The sequence below is a fragment of the Plectropomus leopardus genome, chromosome 10 (assembly GCF_026936395.1).
Source record: "Plectropomus leopardus strain MGB_pleo_1.0 chromosome 10, ASM2693639v1, whole genome shotgun sequence".
In the NCBI taxonomy this organism is placed as follows: domain Eukaryota; kingdom Metazoa; phylum Chordata; class Actinopteri; order Perciformes; family Serranidae; genus Plectropomus; species Plectropomus leopardus.
This window is the reverse complement of record NC_142185.1, coordinates 24,083,216-24,094,609: the sequence shown is the minus strand read 5'-3', so window position 1 is coordinate 24,094,609 and position 11,394 is coordinate 24,083,216. Positions and strand designations below refer to the sequence as shown.

General features: G+C 35.1%; 1 protein-coding gene across 1 annotated transcript; it reads left to right on the top strand.

Annotated features, from left to right (window-relative positions):
- The first annotated feature begins 292 nt into the window (after nt 1-292).
- Nucleotides 293-6,793, top strand: ube2al (ubiquitin conjugating enzyme E2 A, like). Its single transcript, XM_042495079.2, has 6 exons — nt 293-494; nt 4,833-4,913; nt 5,037-5,062; nt 5,285-5,374; nt 5,497-5,585; nt 5,987-6,793. The coding sequence occupies exons 1-6, from the start codon at nt 451-453 to the stop codon at nt 6,113-6,115; spliced, it is 459 nt and encodes a 152-aa protein (XP_042351013.1). The 5' UTR covers nt 293-450; the 3' UTR covers nt 6,116-6,793.
- Nucleotides 6,794-11,394: the final 4,601 nt, after the last annotated feature.

Below are 11,394 nucleotides of genomic sequence, written 5' to 3'. Positions count from 1 at the left end.
GTCATAGCTGCGCTGCACAAACACCACGTCACTGTGAACACGCCCCATGTTAAACGACGCCCTCAATCATAATGGAGGGTGAAAAATAAATACTGTTAAATTAACCAACGAAGAAAATACATATATCTTTCTGTCATAAACCATCATTTATTTCTTATAAGATATTTCCTGGACGACACCGGATTATTGTGGTGATTTCCCAATGTTAGAATAGTTTGGGAAATCTGGCACTCGACATTGTCCCCTCCTCTTTTCCATGATGTGGTATCGTCCGGTAAACCTAGCCGGGCTAGCCTCGGAGTCAGGAGGATTATCGAGAGAAGCGTCGGGCCGCTGTGATCGGGGCCACGGTGAAGGCGTCAAATAACCCTTAAATACAACACAACGTTCCGATCAAATTATCTCCCGTAACCGTACCAGTGTTGACAGCACGTGTTCCCAAGTTAAACCATGTCAACCCCGGCTAGAAGAAGACTTATGAGAGATTTTAAACGGTAAGTTGATGGTCAGGAACTATGCCGATGATGATAGTTAGCTATGATTTGTCAAAAACGGCTAACATTAGCCTAGCTTACGTTAGCTTGGCATAGCTAGCCAGTATGTTTTTGTGAATATAGACCTACTAATACACCAATATCTACAGTGAACTACGATGGTAACTTAAATACTGTATAATCTATGTGGTGTTTTTATGAGCTTGAAACATTTAAGTGAAATAACGGCAATTTTGTAGAAGCGCTTCGCCCGCAGCTAGAAGCTAACAGTGCTAACTAATACGTGTTAGCACGTATAGTCGATTAACGTTGGAGTGGCTGTTACAGTTTGCCGGCTAACTATAAATGAGCTAGCATTTAAATGTCTGGGACCGGTTGGCCCTTTTATCCACAGGTAAACACATTTTATACAACGTAACGACATTTAACCCTGTCATTTAACATTAACAGGCTGTTTAACGTTATCTTGCCAACCAACAATAGTAATATTGAAATCAGGAATGGGTAAAATAGTTTCGTTAATCGAAGTTTGATATCAGGTAAGTAATTATAGACAGATTTATTTCAATGATGTAGCAATATAAAGTTGTTTTTTTTAACCGGAATCACACACGAATACATTGTGTTTAACGGTAAGCCAAAAAAGTATCTGGGTCCTCAGTCATGTTTTCATTTCACTTTAAATTTCGGGAGTTTCAAATCCTTTGATCGCACGGATTATTAGGTTTTTTTGTCATTAGTGTTTCAGAGTAAGCTCTCTTAACCTTTCACAAGCTTCTATTGTCTAGTAGTGATTGTGCAACACAGTATTAGACATGTGTTATAAGGTTTGTTGTAGAAGTTGAGGGAGGTTAACAATTTTGTTTTGACTTTCACATTCAGTTTTTCTATTTTGCCGAGATAAATATGGTTAGAAGAAAAGTATTGTGTGTTCTGATGTGTAATTCCTGGTATTTCAATACCAGTTTTAATGGAAAGTTAATCATAAAAGCAAGACAAAATTTCTCACAAATATTCAGCCTTAATTCAAAGTTAACTCAAATTCAAAGATGGTAGCAACTGATGAAACTTTTAAGAGGATCCATTGTTGTTGGCAAAATATTAGCATGTTGTTGGAGTGCCATCACATGGAGTTGTGTAGCACTATATTTTAGAAAATTACAGAAATTAATATATTTTTTGCACTCATCCAACATAAAATAGTATTCTCTTAAGTACCATGCAATGTAGCTACTGAAAGTTCCATATTAGTAGTAGTAGTATTTTTATTCAGCCATCACAGACAACACAGCAAAGACATAAAATACTCACAACATACACTCTAATGTATAACTAATAATAGGTATGTACATTTTTGATAACAACATAAAGTAAATAACATATGATGATAATGACTGAAAAGGTATAGGCTGAAGCAGAATGCTTATATATGCCTACCCTACATAAAATCCTGCATTAATTTAAGGTGCCCACCTGAAAATGATAATAAAAATGAGGAAAAAAACAAACAAACAAAAAACCTATTTCAATGTGTAACTCTCAAAAATAGCCTTTTAAATAAGCCATTTGTTTAAAAATCAATAACAAGGTGCACATTCTTAAATTAAAGTTGGCATCATTCCAAAATTTAACTCCAAAAACAGAAATACATCCCTATTTTGTGCCCTTTTTATCTTTTGGAATGGTAAATTTACAAACCAAATCATTGAATTTCAAAATACTTGACTTTATAAACCTGGGTTTGTGTGATCATACTAAGCAGCTTTATGGATGAGACGCATAGCTCATTTTTGTAACATTAATGAATTATTGGCTGTTTTCAATGTTGATCCCCACAAGTCTACACAGTACAACATATATGGAAGTGATCAGTAAATAATATACAAGGATTTGTGATTTAATATATCCCTAGATTTGTATAAGATTGCTTTGATTTTGATATTTTACCTTTTATATACTCAATATGTTGTCTTCATGTTAATTTATCATATATCACTACCCCAAGGAATTTAGTCACAAAAACTTCTAATTTTATCATCACAGATCTTTAATTCAATATCCCCATTATATCCTTTCTATTTTCAAAAACCATGAATTTAGTTTTCTTTGTATTGAGAGCTAATTTGTTGACATCAAATCAACATTTTAAATCTCAAGTTCCCTTTCTATGGCGAACAAAAGTTCCTTTAAGTTTTTTCCCAGAGCAAAATAACTTGGTAGCATCTGCAAAAATTAAGAAATTTTTATAAGTCTGTAACATTACAGATATTATTCATATAAAGTAGAAATGATTTTGGACCAGTTACCGAACTCTGCAGTATCCCACAAGTGACCTCCCTAAATCCTGACACATTGTCATCAATTTGCACATTTTTTTTCTATTTTCCAAATAGCTTTTCAACCAAAAATGAGCTATGCGTCTTATTCCACACCTGCCAAGTTTTCTCAGTAATTTGTTATGATCCACAGTATCAAAAGCCCTCTGTAAATCAATATAAAAAACTTATAGAAAATGTATTATTTTCAACTGCTTCTGTTATTTCCCCGATTATTTCCATTACTGCATAGGTTGTGGTTCTATTTTTCCTGAATCCATACTGATGGTCACTCAATAACTTACATTTCTCAATGAAAAGTCCAATTGTTTAACAAATAATGTCTCTAATAGTTTTGAAAATTGAGGAAGTAGAGATACAGGTCTGTAACTGTCCATATAATGCTTATCTCCACTTTTAAAAATTGGTATTACCTTTTTTTTTAAATTTTCATTCCATTTCATTTATGACAAGTTTTATTAACTCCACAAAGAAACGTGGAATTAATTTAAGCATTAATGAGTTTGTCGAACCTTTCTTTTTTGTCATTTGACACAGTAATTTTGTTGGCCAGTGAAACTCCAACATTCACAAAATAGTCATTAAAATCATCAATATTTTTTAAGTTGTCAACTGCAGCATCAGATTTGTTCAATAAATAACTAGGTAAGTCTGATTTGAAATTTCTGTTTTGAATTATATGATTTATTACGTCCAAGTTCTTTTAATGTGATATTTATTATCCCCTAATTTTTATTGTAGTATTTCTTCCATTCAGATCTCATTATAGAGGTCAGCTTATTTTTATACGGTTTATACTCTCTGTCTTATATAGTAGATTTTTCTTTATGAATGCTTCTTGTAGACTTTAAGTCATCCATGGCTTTCCATTATATTTCTTTTTATTTACCCAGTACTTCCTGACAGGACAATGTTTGTTGTATAAATGTAAAAATGTGTCAAATGCTTGATTCGGATCGTCAACATAAACCTCGTCCCAGTTATAGTTTGCAAGGTCCAACTTTAATACCTCATTTCTTCCTGGTGTGCTAATTCTCACTAATTTAAAGAAAGGCTCGTTAAGGCCAACTGAGCTGTTGACCCTAAAATGATCTAAATTCACAAAAATAGGAAGATGATCACCAATATCCATTAATGGGATTTTATAAGAGAATGTCCAACCATAAGCCTTTTTGTGTCTGTTTTTTCGCTACAGTTCGACCAGCTAGTTATATTCCTTTCTGATGTTGATGTTTTTGATGTTACATTGTCCAATATTTACATAATAAACCGTGTTGACTCGATTGCAGTGTTAACACAGACCCCCGAAAAGTCTCAAAAGGCAATAATTTAATCTAAAATAACACCTTAATTGGTATTATAATGTACAAATAAATCTTTCAAAGTCTTAAAATTTCCAAAACATGGAAATTAAGATTTTTGAGAGTCTTTTTTTGTTTCTTTTCTGACGTTACAATGTAAAAAGTACTTATTTTATCTATGTGTGTGTGGCCAGGAAAGGAACTTTGTTTCTACTTAACTAATCGATGTTAGTTATGTCTTTTTCTTCAGTTTTGGTCATTGTAAAATTGGCATTTTAAAAAAGTCTTAAATCTGACTTCCCTGAAGTTGGAGGGATCCTTGACTTAAAGAGACAGTTGATTCGTTTTTATTGTGTGTATTTGTTCAAAGGAGAAGGCTGAATGTCATTTATCAAAAATATAAAGCCAGGGTTAAAGTCTAATTGTGACTAAATGATCTGGGAACATCTGGGAAAGTAACACAGATTTATTTTAATTTTTTTATTGGGGCAATTAAGTCTGTTTACTCTAACCACAAGTGTGCGGTACTGCCACCACACATGTTCGTGGGTAGAGTTATGTTTATATGGAATTTAGCTACGGCTTAATGTTAAAAAATAAATGTAGTTTTAAGCCTGTGGAGTTTAGATTAGAAGTAATGCTTTAAACTTTTCCTTTCTTTTTCTTTTCTTTCTTTCTTTTTTGTTGTTGTTGTTCTGAAGGCTACAAGAGGACCCTCCAGCTGGTGTCAGCGGTGCCCCGTCTGAAAACAACATTATGGTGTGGAATGCAGTCATATTTGGGTAAGTCCCTGATGTACATCCATGACGTACGCGGATAGATTGTCACCTCAACTTCTGCTCTTTTAAATGTGCGTATGAAGTGCAAAATAAATGATGAAATACTTATTTTTTCAAACCTCACAGCCCTGAAGGAACTCCCTTTGAGGACGGTAAGTATCTCGCTCACTTCCACGTGTTTATTTTTTTTAATAGTTGTTGAACCTGTAATATGTGTACGTCATGTTGATAAAGGGAGTGTTCAGGTGAATAGAAGCAACCACACCTGCACCCTTTATCTGCCTTAAAACATTCCTCTCTGCTAACGCACAGTCAGGATTAATGGTGCACAATTACGATTTTGTGTGTGTGTGTGTGTCTTGTCTTCATCCCAGGTACATTTAAACTCATTGTAGAGTTTACAGAAGAATACCCCAACAAACCCCCCACAGTACGATTTGTGTCAAAGATGTTTCATCCAAATGGTAGGAATATTTCCTCATCTGTTGTGTTGATTGTATGTATATATATATATACAGTGTGTGTATATATATAAATACCCGTGTTGATATTTGTGTGTCGTGTTTAACTATGTTTTTATCAACAGTCTATGCAGATGGCAGTATATGTTTGGACATCCTACAGAATCGTTGGAGTCCCACTTATGACGTGTCCTCTATTCTCACATCTATCCAGGTAGGAAGTAGATGTTTGTAAATGCAGGCATGCCTTTTTATTTGTTTTTTATTACGTTTTTTTTTTTTTAAAGCTTTGGTTACAAACGAACATATCAAGAACAGTTTATTCAAAAAAAAACATCTGCCATAGTTAAAACAAACAGAGAAAAGCCCAGATACAAAAGAATAAAATGTAATAGTGACAGGTAGCGCTGCAACTAACGATTATTTTCAGTAGTGGTTTCATTTATATGTTTGATTATTTTCTCAACTAATCAATGAATCATGTGGTCAATAAAATGTCAGATAAATGTGAAAAACATTTGACTTTCCAGAGACCAGTCAGGTGCCTTCAGATGTCTTGAGGTGGATGCAGGTTGGTTGTTTTCTCACCTTCAGTATTTATCTTCTTCCCTTCAGTCCCTGCTTGATGAACCAAACCCCAACAGTCCGGCCAACAGCCAGGCAGCTCAGCTGTACCAGGAGAACAAGCGGGAATACGAGAAGCGTGTGTCTGCCATCGTAGAACAAAGCTGGAGAGACAGTTGACCTGACAATCCTCATAGCTGCTCTCTCCATTGTTAAGCTGTGTGTGCTGCAAGTTTTAGTGGAGTACCTCTTAATTTTCCCCCCTTTTTGATTTTAAGCTTTTATGCACTTTACCTTCAACTTCCCATCATAGAATGTTTTTTTTTTTTGCCCAAGAGGGATTTATTTTTTCTATTCTGCCCCCCTCCCCCCCTTTCCAGTCCATCAGGGGAAATGTGCTGAATCTTGCCTTGATGTTTTGTCAGTATGGACTTGTGGGCCATTACCCAAAAATTCTGGTGTGTTCTTACTTGCTGTAATCACTCCCCATGACTGATTATGTTTCAGAGGGTGTATGAATTACGTCATGGGTCCTCTTCTGTTGTGCTCCTTACCTTTTTTTTGCCAGTTTGTTTTCACAAAGCAGTTCGTCTGCTCCGATGTAGTCGTCCTTCCTTACCTTGGGAGAATGAGCAGCCTCAGCATCATGGACTAAAAACTAAATCAGACATCTTTACACCGTGTCTTTTGCCGTGTTGTGAACTCTGTTACATGCATGACAGAAAGAGTGTATTCACGTTCCTGTTCAGTACTCATGTATATAAAATACCTGCAACTGAATTTATGTACAGATTTTGCACTGGTTGTCCCCCATGTCATTTTTTCAGCACTTGTAAATAAAAAAAAAAGGCAAATCCATCTTTATGTTGGAAGCTTTTTATTGTAACTGCAAATTCAGAAACTAAACTAAAAATTATTAAGATCGAAAACTAACCACAAATCAGTCTGAGTTATTGCCCACAAGCGAAACCGTGGTTTTATTATAAATGTCATCGCTACATAACGTCACTAAATACCAGGGGAGTTAAATCCTTACAAAAGCAGCACGGGTGCTGGTGCTGCTGGTGAGTTGTGATACTCTTTCAATTACTCTAGAGTGCTTAAAATCACTTTTTTGTTTTGCCCTCATGCCAACAATAGCCAAGGTCAGAGGAGTAATGTTTTTAAGGTTGTCCATCTGTTTGTCGGTAGATAGCACTTTCCATCCGTCCCATTCTAGTGAATGCCGAATCTCAAGCACAACTTAAGGGAATTCCTTCAAATGTGGCATAAATATCTACTTCCACTCAACAAGCTGATTAAATTTTGCTGGTCTAATGTCAGAACCACTGACCTCGAGCCAAAAAAAAGTAAAGAAAAAAGAGTAAAGAAAGTCAAAACTACAGTATGTCGTCAGAAATATTAGAAAAATCATAGTGTAGCATGTTGTCCAAATTAGCATAAAAACTTCATTGCACAACTTCATTCAAAATATCATAAAAAGTCAGAGCATAATATGTTGTCCAAAATATCACAAAAAAGTAAAAGGCTATAACACTATTTTGTCCAAAACAGCATGAAAGAGTCATTGTATGTTATGTCTGAAATATGATAAAAAGTAGAACTAGTATGCGGTCCAAAATAGCAAAAAAAAGTCTTGCGTCATCACACTTCTCCCCCCGTCTGTCAGGTGCGTGTGTGTCTTGTCCGTCTTTGTGTGTCAATATGAGACGTGTCTTTACTGCTCTCCTGACTCCGCTGCACAACTGCTGCTGATCAACTCATCACCACTTCTACAAGACCTCCAGGTTTTTCTCCACTGAGCGCCAGATTATCCCCTCACCACATGTGGTATTGTAATTTGCTGAACCAAGTTTATGTCTTTGTGCTTTGACAGCAAGATTTCTTTGAGCTGCGATCTAACCTTCCATTTTTCTTGTCCTCAGATATCCAATAACGTCTTGCTCAAACACTGAACTAAGGATCCTGTCTCACAACTTCAAGTCACACCTGCCTGCCTGCTTGCCAATCCTCAACCACTCCAGGCTTTGTTTTCACTCTGGACCTGCTGACCATGACGTTGCACGCTACGCTCAGTGTCCAAAAGACAAGGCTCATCAGTGACTGAGATGTCCACGATGAGCCACACCCCCTCTACTTAAGGTACCTCTCACTCCCGAACCCAACTTCAGCCCACTCTCCATCAAAACAGTGAGTCATTCCCTCTCATGTCTCTAATGGATTAAGGTTCATTGGTCATTTCATTGACTCCATCTTTGTAACTCAAACTGGCATTCCCACTGAGCCCACTAACCTACCTTAAGCTGTAAATGCTGAAAAGATATGACATGTCCCAAAAACGGCTGAAAACCACATTAAACCAACGTGCAGAGACATGCCAAACCGCAGAATGTTAGAAAACGGCAAAAACACCATAATATTGCATCCTGAAAGAACAACCAAACATTTTATACTATAGTATAGTGAAAAATGTCAAAATATGACATGGTCCAAAAACACCTAAAAACCACATTAAACCACATAAAATAGCCTTCCAAGACACGCTATAACATACATAGTTGCGAAAGGTCAGAAACCACCATAATTTGGCATGTCGAAAAAATGACAAAAAAAGCAAGGCTATAGTATGGCAAAAATGTCAAAATATAACATGTCCCAAAAACAGTTAAAAACAACTTTAAACCACAGTAAATACCCCTGCGAAACATGCCATAGCATAGAAAGTTGCAAAATTAGTCAAAAACACCAAAATTCAGTAGGTTGAAAAAATGACAAAAAAAAGCAAGGCTATAGTATGGCAAAATGTCAAAATATGACATGTCCCAAAAACAGCTAAAAACAACTTTAAACCACATAAAATAGCCTTCTGAAACACACCATAGCATAGAAAGTTGTAAAAGTAGTTAAAAACACCAAAATTCAGTATGTTGAAAAAATGACAAAAAAAGCAAGGCTATAGTATGGCAAAAATATCAAAATATGACATGTCCCAAAAACAGCTAAAAACAACTTTAAACCACATTAATATCCTTCCGAAACACGCCATAGCATAGAAAGCTGTAAAAACAGTCCAAAACACCAAAATTCAGTATGTTGAAAAAATGACAAAAAAAGCAAGGCTATAGTATGGCAAAAATGTCAAAATATGACATGTCCCAAAAACAGTTAAAAACAACTTTAAACCACAGTAAATACCCCTGCGAAACACGCCATAGCATAGAAAGTTGCAAAAATAGTCAAACACCAAAATCCAGTATGTCGAAAAAATGACAAAAACAGCAAGGCTATAGTATGGCAAAAATGTCACAATATGACATGTCCCAAAATCAACTAAAAACAACTTTAAATCACATAAAATAGTCTTCCGAAACACGCCATAGCATAGAAAGTTGCAAAATTAGTCAAAAACACCAAAATTCAGTATGTCGAAAAAATGACCAAAAAAAAGCAAGGCTATAGTATGGCAAAAATGTCAAAATATGACATGTCCCAAAAACAGTTAAAAACAACTTTAAACCACAGTAAATACCCCTGCGAAACACGCCATAGCATAGAAAGTTGCAAAAATAGTCCAAAACACCAAAATTCAGTATGTCGAAAAAATGACAAAAAAAAAAGCAAGGCTATAGTATGGCAAAAATGTCAAAATATGACATGTCCCAAAAACAGTTAAAAACAACTTTAAACCACAGTAAATACCCTCATAAACACGCCATAGCATAGAAAGTGGCAAAAATAGTCCAAAACACCAAAATTCAGTATGTCGAAAAAATGACAAAAAAAAAGCAAGGCTATAGTATGGCAAAAATGTCAAAATATGACATGTCCCAAAAACAGTTAAAACAACTTTAAACCACAGTAAATACCCCTCATAAACACGCCATAGCATAGAAAGTTGCAAAAATAGTCCAAAACACCAAAATTCAGTATGTCGAAAAAATGACAAAAAAAGCAAGGCTATAGTATGGCAAAAATGTCAAAATATGACATGTCCCAAAAACAGTTAAAAACAACTTTAAACCACAGTAAATACCCCTGCGAAACACGCCATAGCATAGAAAGTTGCAAAAATAGTCCAAAACACCAAAATTCAGTATGTCGAAAAAATGACAAAAAAAAAGCAAGGCTATAGTATGGCAAAAATGTCAAAATATGACATGTCCCAAAAACAGTTAAAAACAACTTTAAACCACAGTAAATACCCCTGCGAAACACGCCATAGCATAGAAAGTTGCAACAATAGTCCAAAACACCAAAATTCAGTATGTCGAAAAAATGACAAAAAAAAGCAAGGCTATAGTATGGCAAAAATGTCAAAATATGACATGTCCTAAAAACAGTTAAAAACAACTTTAAACCACAGTAAATACCCTAAAACACGCCATAGCATAGAAAGTTGCAAAATAGTCCAAAACACCAAAATTCAGTATGCCAAAAAAATGACAAAAAAGCAAGGCTATAGTATGGCAAAAATGTCAAAATATGACATGTCCCAAAAACAGTTAAAACAACTTTAAACCACAGTAAATACCCCTCACGAAACACGCCATAGCATAGAAAGTTGCAACAATAGTCAAAAACACCAAAATTCAGTATGTCGAAAAAATGACCAAAAAAAAGCAAGGCATATAGTATGGCAAAAATGTCAAAATATGACATGTCCCAAAAACAGTTAAACAACTTTAAACCACAGTAAATACCCCTGCGAAACACGCCATAGCATAGAAAGTTGCAAAATTAGTCAAAAACACCAAAATTCAGTATGTCGAAAAAATGACCAAAAAAAAAGCAAGGCTATAGTATGGCAAAAATGTCAAAATATGACATGTCCCAAAAACAGTTAAAAACAACTTTAAACCACAGTAAATACCCCTCATAAACACGCCATAGCATAGAAAGTTGCAACAATAGTCAAAACACCAAAATTCAGTATGTCAAAAAATGACAAAAAAAGCAAGGCTATAGTATGGCAAAATGTCAAAATATGACATGTCCCAAAAACAGTTAAAAACAACTTTAAACCACAGTAAATACCCCTACGAAACACGCCATAGCATAGAAAGTTGCAAAATTAGTCAAAACACCAAAATTCAGTATGTCGAAAAAATGACCAAAAAAAAGCAAGGCTATAGTATGGCAAAATGTCAAAATATGACATGTCCCAAAAACAGTTAAAAACAACTTTAAACCACAGTAAATACCCCTCATGTAAACACGCCATAGCATAGAAAGTTGCAAAATTAGTCAAAAACACCAAAATTCAGTATGTCGAAAAAATGACCAAAAAAAAAGCAAGGCTATAGTATGGCAAAAATGTCAAAATATGACATGTCCCAAAAACAGTTAAAAACAACTTTAAACCACAGTAAATACCCCTGCGAAACACGCCATAGCATAGAAAGTTGCAAAATTAGTCAAAAACACCAAAATTCAGTATGTCGAAAAAATGACCAAAAAAA

What these genes read in the sequence shown, in the direction of transcription:
- ube2al (XM_042495079.2), top strand. Translation starts at nt 451, where the DNA reads ATGTCAACCCCGGCTAGAAGAAGACTTATGAGAGATTTTAAACG. An exon ending in AGGAACTCCCTTTGAGGACG is followed by an intron (nt 5,063 to 5,284) that starts GTAAGTATCTCG and finishes TCTTCATCCCAG; the next exon opens with GTACATTTAAACTCATTGTA. An exon ending in AAAGATGTTTCATCCAAATG is followed by an intron (nt 5,375 to 5,496) that starts GTAGGAATATTT and finishes TTTTATCAACAG; the next exon opens with TCTATGCAGATGGCAGTATA.